Source organism: Hyaena hyaena, unplaced genomic scaffold (genome assembly GCF_003009895.1).
Source record: "Hyaena hyaena isolate Hyena2069 unplaced genomic scaffold, ASM300989v1 scaffold_256, whole genome shotgun sequence".
Classification (NCBI taxonomy): domain Eukaryota; kingdom Metazoa; phylum Chordata; class Mammalia; order Carnivora; family Hyaenidae; genus Hyaena; species Hyaena hyaena.
Window position 1 is genome coordinate 321,476 of NW_024080885.1, and position 20,704 is coordinate 342,179.

Sequence of the window (20,704 nt, forward strand, 5' to 3'; positions counted from 1 at the left end):
CCACGAACCGCGAGGTCATGACCCAAGCGAAAGTCGGACGCTCAACCGATTAAGCCACCCAGGCGCCCCAATCTCAGAGTAATGATTTCAAGCACCATGTTGGGCGTAGAGCTTACCTTTAAAAAAAAAAAAAGTCTGGGCTAGAGATACAGATTTGGGAGCCATCTGTACATAGTTCATAATTAAAGTCTTGAGAATGGAGAACAGGGACAGTGGAGCTCCTGGCTCCAAAAGAGTGGTTACCCTGAGGTCATGAGCACTAACTGAGCATGCCCTCAGTGCATCCCTGTCCCCCTTCACTGTTTCCTGTTATCTCCTGAAAATACAAGTGGTCGATCCCAACTGTGCCCATTGCTGCCCCCACCAAAGGCTTCTCAACTTTTCATAAAAGATTCATTCTCCCATCCTCACTACAAAGGGGGAAAGCTTCCAAATATGAGAGCCTCTGTGGATATTCTGGTTGTAGGTAACAGGAAGGAAGAATCCAGGTTCTCCTCCATATGGAGACGGGAAAGGAGGGAGAGCCTTATGGTTAATTCTGAAGATGTTGCTCACAGCAGGTTCTGGATGCAACCTGATAGCTCCCCTCTGTTACTAATGCTTTCAGTGTTCCCTGCTTCTAGTCTGATAGTGAACTCTCCTCTGGATCAGAGAAGAGCTGTAGGCCTGATAGGGAAACAGAGAGGCTGATTCTCCAGAGAGATGAGGTCAAGGAGACAATGCAGCTAGGACAAAGAAGCCAAATAGTTTGTGCCAAATTAATTTCCCCAAAGATATTAACCTCCTTTGCTTCCCCATTCCCTAAGGCTACACTAAGATTATGAAAGGTGTTCAAAATGTTGAAAGGAAAATAATATGCATGATTTGTTTGCATATAATTTTCATACTCATTTACTATCTAAATACAAAGGAATCATTTTCCTTCTCCATTCTACCTCCTCCACCCCTTGCGCCTGATGTGCTAGTCAGGGCAAAATCAGTTGACTGATATTTAATTAGGTATGTTCAGCTTCAGCCCCCCCTTTCCTTCATTCCTTGTTCTTGATCCTTCCAGTATGGCCCATACTGGAAGCCTCTTTCCTTTTTCCACCCTGATCATTTTCACTTGCTAACTCGTCTAAAGGACATTTCTCTTCTTCTTCCTAAGTTAATACTTACCCGTTATCACTAATCTCCTGCGGGCCAACCAAGGGGGAGGCGTTCGCCAGCCCTAGAACCTGTCCTTCTATCCCCATAGTCACCTGAAATAGTTGCTAAAAATCTCATTTCCCAACACCAGGGGGTGTCTCTATTCCTGTATCTGTCCTACCCTGAAGGTAGAGATTAGTCCCAACCCTTTCCCCCACTCTTTTTACAGAGCCTCTAAAGCTCCTTCTCTCCCTGCCATCGCAGAGCTTTGGGTTCAGAAAGTGGTGTCTTTTTATTGCAGATTATCTGTTGGTCTCTCATTCTGTCCGGACATGCACACATTTGTCTTTTCTTTCTTTTTTTTTTTTAAGTCTGTTCATCTTTCGGTCGCCGCACCACCCACCACGATCCCCTTTGCTCCCGCTCGCCTTTTCTTTCGCTACCTGTCTTTCGCTACCACCTCTCTACCCGAGTTTCCTCGCCCTTCGGGATTCTTCACATACGTGTCTCTGAGCCTCTCTGTAGATCTACCTTTCGTTCTCCCTGTCCCCCTCTTTATGGAACTCTCCCGGTCTCACTACTTCTGTGCCAGCCTCTCTCCATCTCTCCAACAATCCCCACAGTAGGAACAAAGTCACGATGTTTGCGCAGAACATGCCTCGCGTCGCCCCGTCCGGGACCGTCACATTCCACCGTGCCCCTCCGCGCATTCCAACTCCAAACAAAGAGTTCCCCTCCCCCTCCTCCACTTTTCCCCGTCCCAATTCCTAAGAGATGTAGCGGCGCTGCCCAAATTGCCACACGGCAGCCTCTCGCCTGCAGTCGACGGGTCTCCACCTCCTGGACAGTCACTACCAGCACCACCCTCCCCCTGCAGCGCACCAGAGATCCCTACGCAGACACCCCCGTTCCTCCTGCACACAGCGCTCCGCCCCTCCCGGAAAGTAGATCCGGCCAGGCAGACAAAAGTTTGGGAGAGAAGTTCGGTCTGTGCTGAGTGTGAGAGTGAGGGGGCGGGGGCCGAGGAGAGTTGGGCGGCCGGGCGAGTGGACGCCTGAACAGACAGACCTGCGGACGGGACAGCCGCTGCCGTAGGCCCTTCTGGCCCGCCTTAACCCCTAATGCGCGGGGGGAAGCAGCTCCTCCCGCTGGGGGATGCTGCGGGATTCCCGGTGCCGGGCATCCGGGCCGCTTGCTAAACCCCTGTGCCTACCCTGTGCCCCCAGGGAACCGGAGTCCAGCCGCTGGGAAAGAGAAGCGGCCGCAGAGACGCTGCAGGGTGCCGGGCAGGGAGGGGGCTGGAGGCCCCAGGCCCGAGGGCATGGAGCGGTTAGGGGAGAAAGCCAGTCGCCTGCTGGAGAAGTTAAGACTCTCGGACTCCGGCAGCGCCAAGTTCGGCCGCAGAAAGGGTGAATCTAGCCGGTCTGGATCTGATGGGACCCCCGGGGCGGGCAAGGGGCGTCTGAGTGGGTTGGCGGGACCTAGGAAATCAGGGCCCCGTGGAGCTACTGGGGGACCTGGGGATGAGCAATTGGAGCCAGCCCGGGAGCAGGGCCCTCTGGACGCTGAGCGGAACCCGCGCGGCTCCTTTGAGGCGCAGCGCTACGAAGCCTCCTTTCCCGGGGGGCCGCCTCCCACCCGGGCCTTGCCTCTACCTCAGTCATTGCCCCCCGACTTTCGGCTGGAGACCACGGCCCCAGCTCTAAGCCCCCGCTCCAGTTTCGCCAGTAGCTCAGCCAGCGACGCCAGCAAGCCGTCCAGTCCCCGGGGCAGCCTGCTGCTGGACGGGGCGGGGGCCGGTGGAGCCGGAGGTAGCCGACCCTGCAGCAATCGTACCAGCGGCATCAGCATGGGCTACGACCAGCGCCACGGCAGTCCCCTGCCCGCCGGGCCATGCCTGTTTGGCCCACCCCTAGCTGGGGCTCCAGCGGGCTATTCCTCTGGAGGGGTGCCGTCCGCCTACCCGGAGCTCCACGCTGCCCTGGACCGACTGTGCGCTCACCGGCCGTCGGGATTCGGCTGCCAGGAAAGCCGCCACTCGTACCCCCCGGCCCTGGGCAGCCCCGGGGCTCTAGCCGGGGCTGGAGTGGGAGCGGCAGGGCCATTGGAGAGACGCGGGGCGCAACCCGGACGACACTCGGTGACCGGCTACGGGGACTGCGCGGCTGGCGCCCGATACCAGGACGAGCTAACAGCACTGCTGCGCCTGACCGTGGGCACGGGGGGGCGAGAAGCCGGCACCCGCGGGGAACCCTCGGGGATTGAGCCGTCGGGTCTCGAGGAGCCGCCGGGTCCGTTCGTTCCAGAGGCCTCCCGGGCCCGGATGCGGGAGCCAGAAGCCAGAGAAGACTACTTCGGTGAGTGAGACAAGTGGTTAGGGATGGGTCGGGACCCGTCACAGCATTCGGTTACCCACTGCCCCGACAGCCCAAATTGCCGGCGCCGGGAAGTCGGAGGCGGAGACGCGGAGCTAGAAGAAGCTAGACTTCCCGTCCACCAGGTCTCAAATAGACCAGGGGCTCCCTATTCCTGCTACATTCAGCCCCCAGATTATCTCGTGAGTCCCAGTTTTTCAAGCTTTAGAGCCTCCGTTTTTCGCTGTAGGAGGCCTCGTAGGGAGGAGACCAAGTGGGGAGTGAGCGCATCCCCCATCTTGCTCCCCCCTTGGCGATGGTGCCCCTGCAGGCTTCAGCGCGCCGCGCCCCCACCCGGGCCCAAGCTCCGCCCGCAGGAATTCGGGGAATGCGCGGGTGGGGGGCGGGGCGGGCGGGCCGCGTGCGTGCCGGCTCCTGCCCGGGCGCTCCAGGTGCCCGCGGGCGGGGCCGGCCGCGCGGCACGGCGCGGCGCTTGGCGGAGGGTGGGGTGCGGTGGGGGGCGGGGGTGCTGCTTGCTCACACGCGCGCAAGTGGCCGCTGTCGGGGAAATGGAAGCCGGAGGGAGCATGAAGCATTTTGAGACAGAAAGCGGGGACCCTCCTGCTGGCTCGTCCCAGTCCTGCTGGCTAGCTGCGTACGTGGGCATTTAAGCGGAGACCTGGTGGTGTCCGCTTCTATTTTCCCTGTTCTCCAGAAGTCGGGGCATGACCGAAGCCATGACTACCCGGACACCAGCATCCCTAACTCGTTAACGACCCTGTGGAACTACCAGAAATAACCTGGCCTTCAGTTTTGGCCCCAACCTCGTCAGACAGAATTCAGGCTGGAAGTAGCACGTTCTTTCCTGCTGCTGTTAAGGAAACGTGGTCGCTGTTTCTCTCCCCCACGCGGTCACCTTTAAGAAGTTTTAATTGCTTCTATGTCACAGCTACCGGGGGATATTGGGGTCTTGAAGGATCTTTTTAGCTAAGACCCACAGCCACCACTTCGCTGTAGAAAAAAATGCTAATATGGCAGGAAGAACAGAAATGGAGGGCTGTGGGCCTCTTCTCACCTTTCTCACCACCCATGCTCCTGCCGCTGGACCCCATGCTCTAGATCTCTATGGCTAGAAATGCGGTGGGGGAGAGGAACCCAGCCAGGGAGGGAAGGTTGAGGTAGCAGGGCTGCAGTCCGGAAGTCCCCTGCCTGGTTCAACCTCAGTCCTCCCATCCTGGGAGAGGAAAGCTGGAGACAGCGCTTTGGTCAAGGGAGATGAAGAGACAGGATCTTTTTTGCAGTTTCCTTTTGGGGCCTGTGAGAAGTGGCTGTTGAGTGGAAAGAAGTCTCTTTGGCTAAGCCATCAGAGTCAAAAGGAAGAAAGGGGCTTGGACAGAGTGCAGTAAAATGGCAGGAAGAACCTAGGTGTGGATTTGCTGGGTTCGAGGAGGTGAGGCAGACATGCCTGAGCAGTTTGCGCCTGTCTTCCCATCATGTTCAAGGCTTCCCAAAGAAATGGTTCTGATGGGTCCCCCTGGTATGGCAATCTTGGAGCCGATGTTCACTCTTATGGGCATTTTGACCACAGAGGTAGGGGCCTCTCCTGCCTGGGAGTCGGGTTGCCCCCTCTGACAGAATCTCCAGCCTGACTGCACCCTCCTACCCTGGCTCCCAGTTAGGGGCCCTCTTCCTTGGCTGTAGCCTTGCCCAGCTGCCAGAGGGTGGGAGCAGGACAGGCCTGGGCCCATCAGTTGCTGCAGCTGCTGCACGGGCTCCCAAGCCCCTGGGCAAAGACTGGGATGGGCCCCAACAGGCAAGGAGTATGGCAGTGTGCCGAGGGGGAGAGGTAGGGCGGGGTGAGGCGGGCCCGTTGGGATCTGCTCCCCAAAGACAGGCCCTAGCCCTCACTCATGGGCCTGGAATTGGGGAGTGGAGGGAGGGAAGAACACACCCAGGAAAGGTGGGCGCCAGAGCCAGGTGTATGTGTTTTGGGTGGGGGGGGTGTTGGAGAAGAGCAGTTCAGCTCTACCCCTCCCGTGATCAATGTCTGGGAGACATTAGGGATTCTGTCACCCTTCCCCCACCTTCCAAGGCAACTTCCAGTCCCTGGAACACACCCTACATTCTTAGCAGCCACCTCCCCACAGGAGTCATGCTCACATGGTCCCCTCTGCACAGGGCCCTCTGCTGAGCCATAGCCTTCTTTCCATCCTTGGAAGCCTGGACATGTGGGACAGTAGGAAGTCATTCTGTAGCTGAATAGCAGCTCATTTTGCAGATGGGGAAACTGAGGTCCCAGAGAGGCTTTCTCTACCTGGCCTGCTTTCTGTAAGAGTCCACTGCTGGGACATTAGGGACTGGCATCTCTAACTCTTTGTCCCACATGGTGCCACAGGGATCCTATCCTAGCCTATTAGTCTTTTCTCCCTGACAGAACGTAAGCATTGAAGGCTAAGCACCATATCTTTGACCTTCTCCAATCTTCCACAGTATTGGTTGGACACCATATTTTTGGTAGGCACAAAACAGACGCCCAGAAAATATCTGTTGATTAATCACATAAACAAGAATGGGTCTGCTCAGCCAAGACCTTTTTGCATACCATTTCCCATTATCCTCTCTTCCCAGGAGGGAGCCCATCAAGGAAAGGCTGAGACCTCTGGTCCTCTGGCACAATTAGGAAAGAACAGTCAGGAAAGATCCTGGATCTCTGGTTTTGAGCTGGGGGCATAGGGTGTGGTGCTGACAACCTCTTCTCTCCCCTCAGGCACCTGTATCAAGTGCAACAAAGGCATCTATGGGCAGAGCAATGCCTGCCAGGCCCTGGACAGCCTCTACCACACCCAGTGCTTTGTCTGCTGCTCCTGTGGTGAGTGTATCCCCTAGGCCTTGCCCACAGGGTCGGGGCCTCAAGCGCTCCCCACATGCATCCACACTCACAAGTGCTTAGGGAGAGCAGAGCTTGTGCCTCTTCACTTGCTCACACAGCAGTCGGGTGCCTACCATATGTCTGGGTGCCCACTGCTGCCCCGTCTTCCCTTCTCTGTGCTCTACCTGACTCTCCAGTCCCCGTGTGGCATCTGCTTTCTACAGTCAGTCCTCCCTTCCTCCATTCAGCCTCTTTCCTCCCCTCTGTTCCTCCCTCTTTCTTCTGCCTCCTTGCTTGCCCAGCCTGGACTCCAGCCCGGGCCTTGGCCTCTCCTTGGTGGGGTTTGGTCCTGGGCAGTCTGAGTTGCCTGGGGCGACAGTGAAAGACTGGAATGTGGGAAGGGTGGGGGTGGGCTGGGGGAGTGGGGAGCCATGGGGGGCGGAGAGAGGGGTTTTCTCTTGGCTGGTCAGAGTTCAGCCACCTCGCTGGAGTGCAGGCCACAGGGCCATGCCAAGCTGATGACATCACGCTCCAGGAATGCCCGCTGCTGTTAGCTCAGGAGGCCCGCCTGGGAGGGGGGTGCTCCCAGCGGCCTTAACTCCCCAGCCCTTCCCTCACCTCCCTCATTACCCCTCCCCATTGCTTGCCCACTCTTGATTCCTTTGCTAAACCTTTAATCTCCTATCTCTGCCTGTCTGACTCCAGCACTCAGCTTTTCTCTCCCTCCACCCCAATCCACCCCCCCCCCCACCTCTGCCTGGTTCTCTTAGGTTCATCTATCTGTCTGTTCCGTTTATAGGGCCTTTTCTGGGTATGTCTCTTCCTTTCTTTCTACTCCTGCTGTGTCTCATGAATTTCTAAGTCAGCTTTTCTAAACCACCTGGCAGAGGTGGAAGTGGAGATTGTGATCAGAAGAGGGCAGAGGAAGTGGCAAACTTGCCCATTCTCCATCCTGAGTCTCACTCCTCCCCCCTCCCTGACAAGTTAGACACCCTGGAGCAGTTCCTAAGTGTTGATCACATGCTTTGTCTGCTCACAGAAGATCCTGGATTCTCTGGGTTCCTCTAAGCTTAGGTGGTGGTGGGGCAGTCCAGTGCAGTGGGAAAGGGAACTGACTTCGCTCCCAAGCAAAAAAGCACTTTGTCCCCAGCAGTAACGCCAGTATGTCCTGACCTGCCAAGCCTGTCCCTGGAAGAAGACAGACAGGGCTAGGAAAGCAGGATAGCTGTACACAAAGAGGCCCTTAGGTTGAAAAGCCCCAGAGGGCAAGGCCTTGTGACAATGTGACCACCTTTGTGGGCATCGTCCGGCACCTTGTCCAGAGCTCCTTTACCTTGCGCCCCAGCCTGTGGTTGGCTCTGCTTTCCCTGGTGGCTCCCTGTGCTCTGGAGAGAAATCCACTTGTTCAGGGAGGCCAGGAAATGAGAAAACTGTTGAGAAGGCAGGCACTGGAGAAGCAGTGAGCAGAGAGGGCAGGCGGGCAGGAATGAGACCGAAGCAAATTGGAATTGCATCAGATGGGATTTTTGTGTAGGGGGAGGACAAACACAGTTAGGAGCATAGGCATAAAGTCCAGACTTAAATACATCCTGCGACATTGGAGAGCAGTGACCCTGGGGCAGGGAAACCCTATACCTGGACCCCAGCATGGGCTCCAGTCCTTTGTCTGTGCTTCTAGGGCGAACTTTGCGCTGCAAAGCTTTCTACAGCGTCAATGGCTCCGTGTACTGTGAGGAAGATTATCTGGTGAGTGAGGGGTCCCCTGGGCCTGGATTTGGCTCCCACACTGGGACTCCCTTCTTGGTGGCCCATTGGGGTTTCCACCCATCAGGTCATTCTCTGCTTGTAATACCCGCCCTTGGTCTTTTCTTTCTCTGTAGTTTTCAGGGTTTCAGGAGGCAGCTGAGAAATGCTGTGTCTGTGGTCACTTGATTTTGGAGAAGGTAAGCAACACGTCTTAACCTGTGAGTCTCCGTGAGGCTGAGGGGGAGAGCCAGGGGCTAGGTGGGTACTGAGAAAGGTAGAGGGAGGAGCTATATCACCACATGAATCACTTTCATCTCATTCTTCCCCAGAGCAGCTGTTTACAGTGGCCTTCCTCTGCCTCTGGGGTCAAGTCTGGACCCCCAGTCCTGCCATCTCAGGCTTCCTGGTCCCTCCCTAATTCTGTAGGCACAGCCAGGCCCTCCACCTGAGCTAGGAATGTGGGGTCCTGGGTCTTAATGTCCTTCCTGCTACTGGATGGCTGGGATCAGTTAGAACTCAGGGTTGTTGTTTTTTGTTTTGTTTTGTTTTTAAATATACAAAGGAGGGGTAGGATTAGATCAGAGGTCCTCAACCCTAGCAGCCTACTAAATCACCTGGGAAGAAGTAAAGAAAATACTAGTGCCTGGGTCTTCATCAGAGACTGTGATGGATACTTCTGGGATAGGACCCAGGCATTGATGGGTATTTTAAGCTCCCCGGGTGATCCTAATATGCAGCCTGGGATGAGAACTGCTGGCCTGGATGCTCTCTAAGCACTTTTTCAAGGTTTCTGCCTCTCTCTTAAGAGTCCTGGCTTCCCTCAGATTACATAGCATTGTTCTGGGAGGATAGCAGGGGTTTGGGTAAGGTTGGGGGGCAGCAGGAAAGACCATGGGTAGCTGGGTACCTGGAGAGCCAAGACTGGAGGGAGACTGATTCTCCTCCCCCTCCGTGAGCCAGATCCTACAGGCCATGGGGAAGTCCTATCACCCAGGCTGCTTCCGATGCATCGTTTGCAACAAGTGCCTGGACGGCATCCCCTTCACAGTGGACTTCTCCAACCAGGTGTACTGTGTCACTGACTACCACAAGTGAGTCCACGTCCCTTTGGGGTGTGGTGTGGAACTGGGCTCGGATTCTCCAACCTCAATTCATCTCTGCCCTCTCTTTTTCAGAAATTATGCTCCTAAGTGTGCGGCCTGCGGCCAACCCATCCTCCCCTCAGAGGTCAGTATGTTTGGGTTCTCCTGCAGGGCAGCCAGTGCTGCTGCCCCTGGGAAGGGGAAGGGACATAGGGCCTGGCTTCCCGCGGGAGGCGGTGGCGCTGAGGAATGTACTCTGCGAAGATTCCCGTGTGACTCTGCTCTCAGGGTCACCACCCTGACCCTAACATCCGGGCCTGGACATGTCTGACAGCCTCACTGGGCCCAGGCTTCATCTGGTCTCTCCCAGTCCAGAGGAGGAGACTTTCTTTGAGGTCAGGGTCACCAGATCCCAGATGTAGGGGCTGGAAAAAAGGTGGGAAGAATCCTTAGGGCTGGCAGGAAGATGTCAGCAATGATTTATGCCGTGTGTGCTAAGCATTTGCCGAGGGAGAGAACCTGAAAGACGACGATACCCTGTTGGACCTCCTTGTCCCTGGCTTAGCTTACTTTGCTTAGGCTGCCTGCCCCTTTTCCCTCCCTCTGCTTCCCTCAAAGCTGGGAGGAGTAGGTAAGGCCAGAGCTGCTGGACAAAGGGAAGACAATGGAAGGACATGTCCTCCTGGAGGCAGCCCTAAGAAAGGGGAGGGGGAGAGTTCTGGTAGGATCTGCAAAGGCAGTCTCAAGCTACAGATGATTGTAGAGAGCTCTCTCTGGAGGCCTTTGTAGGATCTTCCCCTTGGAGTGGGAAGGGGCCCATAGTGGGGAGGTTAGAGTTGGGGCTGTCATGCTGTGCTCATCCCATGCTCATCCCATGGGGGTCTGCATCATTTCAGGGCTGTGAGGACATTGTGAGGGTGATCTCCATGGACCGGGATTATCACTTTGAGTGCTACCACTGTGAGGTGAGTGCTGGGAGTCAGGGGCTTCTGGAGAAGAACAGGAATGGGGCTGGGGGATGAGGCAGTCCCTGAACTGCCTGTAGGAGAGGTGTAAGGCATGGAAACCAGGAAGGTGCTCTGACGGGTCTCCAGTCTATCTGTCTGCCTGTCTGTCTGTCTGTCTGTCTGTCTCTCTCTCTCTCTCTCTCATCCTCCAGTCACTCTCCCTGGTCTTGGTTGTTTAGTCCTTTCTGAATCTGGCTGCCCCAGAGGCAAGACTAAACTAGGGACTCCAGCTAACCGCTGGAAATGGGAGTCTGTCTCATTATTTCTGCTGTAGCAGCGACACCTGCTGGCCCGCTGGGGTATTTTCTCAGGTTTCTCCTCTGGGAGTCTAGCCCTTCCAACCCCGCCCCCTTTCTTCCAGTCGTGAGGAGGCTGGTGTCGAGCAGGGCAGACTCCCAAGATGTCTGAGGTGCCTAGGCTGAGGTAAACTAGATGTCCTTCTTCCCTAGGACTGCCGGATGCAGCTGAGCGATGAGGAAGGCTGCTGCTGCTTCCCTCTGGATGGGCACTTGCTCTGCCACGGCTGTCACATGCAGCGGCTTAATGCCCGACAGCCCCCTGCCAACTATATCTGAACTGCAGTCACCGCTGCTGCCTTTCGCCACCATTGACAAATTCCTCTGGCCAGAGGCCCCCTCTGAGGCCAGCCGAGGCAAGGAACACACTCCCAGGCCGGGCAGAAGAGCCCTCTGGAGAAGGCCCCAAGGGCCAGAGACCCAAAGAGACGACATTCCAAATGGATTATGGAGAAGGACCTTCCAATTGCCATGGTGGGGTGACTGGCTTGCTTTCCACGTGTGCAGCCTGTACTGTAGCGTATACTCAGGCACACACAGGCGAGTTCCAGTACTTTCTAGAGGTCTGATTCCAGTCTGTATCTCCAGTGTATCTTTATGCGTAAGTCAAGTGATGTTGTGGCTATGGATTATAGGAAGAGAGGACATCATGAGCACTCCTCACTCTTTTGTACCTCTCATGTGGGTCAGGTATGGGGTCAGCTGGTTCTTACCACAATGTCTGTATCTGGATAAAAAGATGGAAACTAGACCTTATTACTGAGGTTTTTTTTTTTTTTTTTTGGCCACCTTCTCTTTATGGACTTGGAGTGCTGCTCACCCATCTGCTGGGAAGGGGGACAGCTCTAGGTGGGCCTGTCGCCTGTATTGCCTGTTTCTCAGGGACTCACATGGGCCTGGGAAGGCTAGGTGGGTGCCCGTACTTGGTTCCTCTTCTCCTCAGCCTGGGGAGGTAATGAGTGGGTCTTTGGGGGTGGAGGTGCCAGGCGAGACGTCTAAGAAGTGTCAGGCCAACCACACTCCGTGCACGCGGCCAGGTGTGCACTGATACCTCCAACCCAATATAGACACACATAGGCACATTCATAGACACACTGTCTCACTCCCTTCTTCTCAGGTCAGTCTTCCCCGGTTCCCTCATAGTCACTCGCCACTCTCGACCTGCCACCTTTCAGAGGAAGCTAGGATTATAACCACTGCAACTCCCAAACTCTGAGGTTCTGGGGAGGCGGAGGGGCAGCACACTTTGATCTGGTTCTAGTCAGTTTGGCTGAAATTGGTTTAAGCTAGATTCCCTTAAAGCCAATTCATGGGAGACGTGTATGCTTAAAGTTTACTTTTTTCAGGGGGGAGGGTGCAAAAGTGGTTTTATTTAAAGCACGGGAATAGGACTCGTGGGCAGAAAGAGCTGCCAAAGTTTACTTAATGATCAGTTTGCCAAAAGCTCAATCCCTGTGGGGTATTTTTATAGCCATTTAGGTATTTCGTTGTTATGTTTCAGGTGTTTTCAGGATTTATATCTGTTCATCCAACAGTACTTCTGAGTTATTGTCAACAACATAAATTTATCAAATTTGCAGCACTTTGTAACGATGAGATTGCTTCCTACCTTTATGGACATTTTCCTATGTTACCTACTCTTCAAACACTTTTCTAAAAAGTTTAAACTTTCTAGCAATAAGTATAATTGGTATGGACATTTTGTGTATCATTTTTTGTGTTTCTTAATTCAATATGCCTTTACAAGTTAGATGCCTTGGAACACTTAATAGAGCTCAATATGATCTTGATGCTTTGGCCTAACTTCTACATTCCTGCTGTTAAAAGGGCCAATATATTCTAAACAAATGAGCAGCCATGTGGCATATTCTGTTGACTAATAATTAAAGGTTACATGGACAACAACAATTAAAAGTGAAAGGGCAGATCTACTAAATCCTTTTGAAATGCTGCAAATTTGATAAATATTTGTTTTAGACTAATTGTCTGTAGGTGAATTGGTTTTAGGCAAATTAATCTAATAATCTTTGATTCTTAGTTTTCATTTCCTGTCACTTAGAGTTTCATCCTGGAGATGGGGACTCCTGAGAACAGAAATTCTGCATTTAGGGGTAATTCTAAGGTGACCGTGCCAGCCAAGCTGGGGTTGCAGAGGAGAGGCCTGTGCACGCGGGTGGGAGTGGGGTAAGAGCTCATATCCGTACCCCTGACTGCCAGAGGAGATGCACTTTTTCTGGAGGGATAAATGATCTGAAACTAGATTACTTGGTCTACAGAGGGGATTGCTTCTTCTGAATTATTATTAAATAAGTGAATACAAAGACTCTGACTGGGCAATTTTCTCACCAGGCTGCTCCAGGCCTGGGAAATCCAGACAAGCATGTATACCTCTACAACCATCCCTTCTATGACTCTTGGAGGTCATGTGCCCTCTGACCTTTCGTTTCTTACTCCGATTTCAGCCTCCATCTGTTGCCGACTGGCTGATTCCTTTCTGGGTCTGTGCTCCTCTGTGGCAGCCCTGGGGCTCCCTGAGGCTGGGGCTACTTCCTTCCTCCGCCCTGAGAAAAGACAAGTGCTAGCAGCCGATGAGGACAGGCCCAGGGAAGGCAGGCTGTGGCAGAAGAGCAGCCCCAGCCGCCCCATGTTGTCACTGACCGGCTCCCAAGTGTACCCTGCGTTGCAAGAGTCCGCTCCTATTCGCCAGGAGACGGCTCATCCGGACCCGTTCTATTTAATATTTATAGCTAATAGATACAGCAAAGGATACAACAACAGGTAGACCTTGTCTGGCCAGCTTACCGCCTGATTTTTGTCAATAGCCACTAGGCCTGAGGTGGGGGCAAGAGGGAAATGGGATCACGGATCCATTTTGTGTCTCTACTCGAGAGTCACAGTACAGGGGTCAGGCTTTCGCAGCAGACCAGCTGTTTGCTCTGGTCAGCTCCGTTCACTACAGATCCGAGTGTGGTTTGGTTTATGAGGAATAAGGCTGGTGGTGGTTCTTCCTCTGGCTCACTGCTTCAAGACCTGTTTCTCCCTTCCCCCTTTCCTAGGCCAGGGAGATGGTAAGATTCCATTTGCAATCAGGCCGGAGACTGTCCTCAGTTGAGGAAGTAGAGAAAGCTATTTCTAGGCACGTAAAGCCAGCTGGATAAGGTCCTTGAGATTGCATGTGTAACAAGAAGGATAACGAGAGAGAAAGGAGACGGATAGGATTGAGACAAAAAGATTGGAAAAACCAGTGAGCAAAAGCATGTTGTTGTTTTAGAAGGATCCAGACCCCAGAGCGCGGTCATTTGGAGCTGTAATGTTAGAGGGCTCTACAACAAGGACAGTCTCTTTCCTCTCTGTTCTCCCTCACAGCAAAGGGGGACCCAAGATGGTCTCTGCTTTGCCGCCAGTTACTGGTGTAGAGCTCTTGGAATCCACACTTGGCCCTGGTTGTGAAGAACCGAGGTTTGACCTTGGAAACAAGAGCAAACCGTCACTGGGACGTCTGGATTAGAGCAGTCTGACTGGTGTTGGAGAGTACTCAGAGGCAGATTCTGCCCACCTGCTCTTAGAAAGGATAGCGCTGCCCTTTGTGAAAGGAGCCAAGGAACGATCCAAGCAGGGAGACATGGGTTAGCAGGAACATCTGCTGAAAGGTGTAGGTGTCCTAGAGAGTTAGAGCCAAGCAGGGTATGACTTTAGAACCCAGTGACCTCATTTTACCAAATGAAGAACTAGAAGTGGAACGATAGTGGCACTTACCTAAGGTCATGCAGCTGGAAAGAGTTTCCAACTTTTGAAGACTAAGAGCTTATTTCCCCTCTTCCCTCCCACCCGGGCCCTCCTCCCCATTGCAGGGACTCCCGTAGCACAAGTAGACTGTAAATTAGATCAGCCCTTCATTATGATGGATTATTAGGGAAAGTTTTAGTGGGAAAGCCAAGGAATGTAAGAGACAATAATGAAAACGTGTGATTCTTACTGATATTTGGTTGGTTGGTTGGTTTTGTTTTTGGCTAATTTGAACTAGCAGTAGCCAAAGTACCTTTAAAAGTACATTAGAAGAAGCAAAAGAAATACACTTCAGGAGAGTCCCTGCCCTTGTGGAGGTCACAGTCTAGCCAGGGAGACAAATACGCACATAAAATGCCTTGAGAAGATTACAAGCAACATGTCGCCAAGTGCAAAGTAATTGAGTGTTACAAACAAAAGACCTAATGCTGCAGGCTACAGATGACAAGGGGGGGACTCCGTTGGACTTGGATTGTAGATCAGAAGGTGGCGGCCCAAACACAAATCCTGTCCCCAAGCGCATCCTTTGGCCGCTGGGAGTGGGAGTTATTTTTTTATATTAATTTGAACCTTCATTGAGGAGGGGAAAACGCCAGCTAGTAAATGCAGAAAGCAGGATAAACTTGGAAAAACAGCATTTTGTGGACCTGAATAAAATTATTGATTCAGGCCAAATTATTAATTAGAGTGAAAACTCTAAGAAGCGGTTGGTGGACAACTGGACATAAATACAATGCCAAGTAACCTACCAGCTATGGTCTTGTCATCACTCATTTCCTGGAATGGGTCTTAGTATCACTAGCCAGTCGACTGGTTCTGGTGTGAGGCAAACACACAACCCAACCTAGTGTAGAGTCTGGCTGCTCCCCACCCCGGGGAGAAGCATGACATGTCGCTTGCGGTTTACAGGAAGGGTTGTGAGAAAGTAAGGGACACCAGGAGGAAACAACCGCACAAACCCAGGAGGTGAGGCACCCTGCAGGGCAACGGGCCAGCGCTCCTCAGCAAGTCTGCATGATTTGTTTACAGCATCTAAACTGTGAGATTAGAGAGACTTAAGCTATCTAGTGACAATCCAATACATGGTCCTGGAATCCCTACTGGTTTAAGCAAATTGCTATAAAAGATATTTGGAGTCAACTGGGAAAGTTTTTATATGGACAGGGGATTAGATGCGGTGAAAATTTACTGAGACGGAAAGGTCAAAATCATTAACAAAAATGCCAGTCACAAAACCAGTACAGGGTAATCACATTTTGTTTTAAAAATGTCTATATGTTTATTAAAAAAAAAAAAAAGACCTGACAGGATATACATGAAGGTGTTGACAGCGGTGGTCTCTGAGCGGCGAGAGTATGTTTTTGTGTTGTTGGCCTACATTTTCTATTATTATACAGTGCACTGGTACTGCCTCTGTAGTAGTAATAAGCTGTTATGAATAAAATAACTAGTTGCCAATATTTATAATTAAGGAGACTTCACACAAAAATCTGTGAATTGCACATGAAGAGTGGGGTTTCTAAGGTTTTTTTCTGAATACTCAGAAGATCAGTCACCCCGGCCTTCCAGTCTCCCAAGGCAACAACCAGTTGGAACCGAGGAATGGCTGCTCCTTCCTAGGGTGATTTCTCTCCTCCTTTTGTCACAGTCCTCCCCCACTCTGTGTGCTTCACACTGCTCACCTGCCTGCCTCCTGGAGACCCTCTATTTGAGTCAGTGACCTTCTCTTTGGATGATCCTGGTGGGCTCCCTCCCCATCCATAGAGCCTCCCATTATGAATCAGTTGAAGGTATCAACAAATTAGTTTTGAAATGCTGCCTGAGAAGAGCATCCGTTCCAGAGTTACCTGTGCCTAGGTTTTGCCTTTTTTTTTGTTTTTGTCTTTTTGGTTTTTTTATAAGGCAACCCAGTCATGGGAAACCCAGATGTAATACTTCATCTACTTAGCTGCCACGGTTGCGTACTGTAAATGAGTTTAGCAAAATTTCTCTTTGGTAAATGGAATTTGGAAAGTATACTAAATTGCTAACTTCATCAAGATTTTGCTTTTTTTTTTTTTTTTTTTTGCCATAACACCTTCATCTTAGGAGGCATTTCCAAATTTCAGTGTATGTTCTTCCCAAGCATGAAACTCCAAATGCCCTTTGGTTGGTTGGTCTGTTTCTTCCACTGGTTCTGATACAGTTTTTAAAGGAGAAAATCTCTTTCATATGCAACTCAGTATAAGGCAGTGTCATCATCAGTTTAAAATCCAGGGAAATACTTTTATCAGCCTGGCACATGTTTTCTCATTACAGCAGCACACTCCATCCTTATTACAAGAACTGCACACGTTGGCCTCATGTCTAGCTTTTCAAAATGATACTGGTCGTCTTCTGAATCAATTTCCTTTACTGTCTCACATTCCTTTGGTAAAAATGGTTTCAATCTGTCCCATTTTTTGAGCCAAATTTCTCAGCTTTTCTTTGAGATCCAAAATGTCCTATCAGGCCTTATTTATATACTAGTTCACAATGGCGCCTCAGTAAAACCAGGCTCATTTCAGTTTGTATAACAAGCGTTTCCATGAACAGACGGGTAACCCCTAAAGCCACATGGGGGCTGGGTTTGAAATCCCCTCGGAATGGTTAAGCAATTGAAAAATGGCACATTATGAACATTTGTTCCAAAATTGTCATTCGATGTCATAGGTTGATTACATATTTTCTTTATCCACTTGTTTTCTCCTTAAATCATGTACTTACAATGGGCATGGAATTTCCTAGCTTAATCATCAATAGTTGTGTCTCTGAATACCTTCATTTTCCAGTGAACACCCTTGAAAATAATTCAAAAACCTCTTGACTGCCTGTAAATTTTATTCCTGAAACTAGTTTCTGGGTCCATAATACAAATACATTCTTGCTACTCATCCTCAGATACTTTCAAAGTAGTATGGTTCTTTTTTTTTCTAATTTTTCTAAACAATTGCTCAGTTAAGTGTAGTTCCATACTCAAAAGGCGATTTTAACACTCTAGCTCTGAAATCTGTTATTTAAGCCCAAATTTTCCATGTGAGAACATACTTTACCCAAAAGTTCCCATTGGTTTGATAAATAGAATGTGTACTAAATACTCTTATCTTTCCAGTGCCATTTTGTTTCCTGGCTGGAGTGTGGGAGGCAGAGGTCTTAACAATGTTCTCAGCAAATCTCCATTCTTGTCTGTAATTCAAAACAATGCAGCAAAGGAATGTCCAAGTCTGAAAGGTTAGGTAAACTTTTTCTCAGGCTCCCATTTACATTTATCATCAAGTTCAAAACATACACATTCATATTTTTTGAATACTAGATCAGGAGCAATGTCTTCAAGAAAGTAGAGCTAGATTGTAGGCAGGAGATATGCCTAATTTATCTTTCTACACAACCACCCCACCCCCACCCCCAACTCCTTGCAGGAATCTAGCCCAGGAATACTTGAGCATGTTCTTGGCTTCATCATTAAAGAACATTTAAGAAGTGAGTGATCATATTTTGCATATGGCAGAGCAGAATGTGAGATGAACAACACTGATGAAGAAACAAGCCCATAAAGGTCAAGCATTCCATGGAACAAACAAAACCATATAAGGAATTAACATTGTGGGATGGTGAAAATTCATTCTTTCAACAAATAAGTGCTCCGTATGCCAAGCACTGAGATAGGTACTTTAGGATTGTGGAGGAAGCACCTCCTTAAATACAAACCCAAACAAATGAAGGTTTTAGAGTGGATTCCATGCTACTTCTCAGCAATAAAAAGACACAAACTAAAAAAATGGACTATTGGTACTAGCAACAACATGTATGAATTGCAAAATTATGCTGAATGAAAGAAGCCAGACAAAAAAAGAGTATGTCTTTATTGTATTCCATTTATATAAAATTCTAGAAAATGCAAACTAATCTATAGTGACAGCAGATCAGTGTTTGAGAGGGGCCAGAAAGGATTACAAAGGGGCACAAGTAAACATTTAGAGTGATGCATATGTTCACTATCTTGATTGTGGTGATAGTACGTATGTATAGTTAAGGGTGAAACTTAATGAATTGTACATGTTAAATATTGTATGTCAAAATACCTAAATAAAACTTTTTTTTTAAGTTTATTTTTGAGAAAGAGAGATAGCGTGAGTGGGGAAGGGACAGAGAGAGAGAGGGAGACAGAGAATCTCAAGCAGGCTCTGTACCTGGGGCTCGAACCCACAAAACCTTGTGATCGTGACCTGAGCCGAAACCAAGAGTTAGATGCTTCACTGGCTGAGTCACTCAAGCATCCCATAAATAAAACTATTTTTGTGTGTGTTTTGTTGTTATTGTTTTATTTTTATTCTTTAGAGAGAGAGAAAAGAAAAAAGAACACATGTGAGCAGGGATGAGAAGCAGAGGGAGAGAGAATCTCAAGCAGGCTCCACACTCAGCAAGAAGCCCAAGCAGGGATCAGTCCCATTACCCTGGGATCATGACTTGAGCCAAAATCAAGAGTTGGATGCTCAGTTGACTGAGCCACCCAGGAGACCCCGTATTTAGTTCTTAATTTATTTTTAGTAATCTCTGCACCCAACTTGGGGCTCAAACTCACAACCCTTAGATCAAGAGTCCCATGCTCTTCTAACCGAGCCAGCTAAATGCCCCTGTGGGCATGGTGGTTGTTGGGGGGGGGTTGTTTGTTTTGTTCTGTTTTTTTGTTTTTGTTTTTGTTTTTTTGTTTAATTTTTAATGTTTTTATTTATCTTTGAGAGAGAGAGATAGAGACAGTGTGAGCAGGGCAGGGTCAGAGAGAGAGGGAGATACAGAATCTGAAGACAGGCTCCAGGCTCTGAGCTGTTAGCACAGAGCCCGACGTGGGACTCGAACCCACGAACCGTGAGATCATGACCTGAACCGAAGCTGGACACTTAACCAACTGAGCCACCCAGGCACCCCTGTTTTTGTTTTTAATCAGAGTAAAAATGGAAGGAGAGAGAGAGGAAGACAATGAATTCTAGGGACTCTCTTGCAAATCTTACTTGCTCAAGGACACCAGATGGTGTGTGATTGTAAAATCTTTTTTCGGTACTTTGCTGCAGTTTTTATTGCCAAGATGGTCTATGGGCTCAATGTTGTAGTCTTGTGTAGAACTGGCCTATACAGTCCTTCACTTCAGCTGGTCCAGTTTTCTCTTGAACCCAGAAGGCAGCTTGGACTCCCTGTCTCTGCCTTGGCTTGCTGGGATGTTTCCTCCATTCTAAATGATCCGAATTTTCTCTCCTTTTCGGCCCAGTTAAGATTAATTTCAGTCTTTACTATCCAGCCCTGCAGAAAGAGTTCTTTACCTTCCTTTAAGTTTCTCTAGTATTTATAATATTTAAAAAAATTTAAGTTTGTTTATTTTGAGAGAGAGGGTGCACACTCATGTGAGCAGAGAGGGAGAGAGAGACAGAATCCCAAGCAGGCTGCACGCTATCACTGCAGAGCCCGACACGGGGCTCAATCTCACGAACTATGAGGTCATGACTTGAGCCGAAATCAAAAGTTGGATGCTTAACTGACTGAGCCAACAGGGAAACCCAAAGATTCTTTATTTTTAAGTAATCTCTATACCCAACTCAAACTTAGAACCCTGAGATCAAGAGTCACTTACTCTACTGACTGAGCCAGCAAGGTGCCCCTCCAGTATTTATAATCTAAACTACTCTTTTGACACCTTTTTGCTGCCTTGTATTATTTGCTTTTCATGTATATGTCTTATCTTCTCAACTAAATTATGAACTTCAGGGCAGGGACTGGGTCATATTTATCTTTGTGTCTGTCTCAAGGCACTTACTATGTGCTCAATAAGTGTCAATTTTAAAATACCTCACTTTGATAGTCTTTCCAAAGCACTTTTCAGCCATTATCTCATTTGATCATTACATCAACACTATGAGATTGGAAGAGCTAGAAATATGTTATTTCCTCCTTGTGACAAATAAGGAACCTGAAGTCCAAGGTCACACACACACACACAGAGAGAGAGAGAGAGAGCGCTGAATTACATATGAAGGTTTAATCCAATTCAAGGCTTCCCATGGCTCTCCCCCTCTACACTATCTTCACCCTTCACCTTCTCATTCCCCAAGTCCTTTAGAGCTATTTAGTCAAAGCTTTGTAGTACCATATTATAAAACTTGACAAATATGAGACACGAAATTTCAGTAGATTTCTGATCAGCTCTGAGTCACCAAAGCATGCTTGCTATTTTGTTCCAAGTGTCGTTTGTTAGGGACATTATGCCTGATATTTAATGATGCTGCACCACAGAGCTGAGGAAGCATAAATGATTTTTAAAAGCCGTAGAAAATGACAGCACTTTAATATTAAGCACGAAAGGTGGCAGCTGACGTGATGACCAGAGATATAAAATTTCTGCACTGGATCACACTATTCCTCTATGTAT

General features: G+C 49.8%; 1 protein-coding gene across 1 annotated transcript; it reads left to right on the forward strand.

Annotated features, from left to right (window-relative positions):
- The first annotated feature begins 2,047 nt into the window (after positions 1–2,047).
- AJUBA (ajuba LIM protein) lies at positions 2,048–17,184 on the forward strand. The gene is made up of 8 exons (XM_039245166.1): positions 2,048–3,485; positions 6,250–6,351; positions 8,030–8,097; positions 8,232–8,294; positions 9,058–9,188; positions 9,273–9,324; positions 10,076–10,144; positions 10,636–17,184. Exons 1-8 carry the CDS (start codon positions 2,450–2,452, stop codon positions 10,759–10,761), a joined length of 1,647 nt encoding a protein of 548 aa, XP_039101097.1. The 5' UTR covers positions 2,048–2,449; the 3' UTR covers positions 10,762–17,184.
- The last annotated feature ends 3,520 nt before the right edge of the window (positions 17,185–20,704 follow it).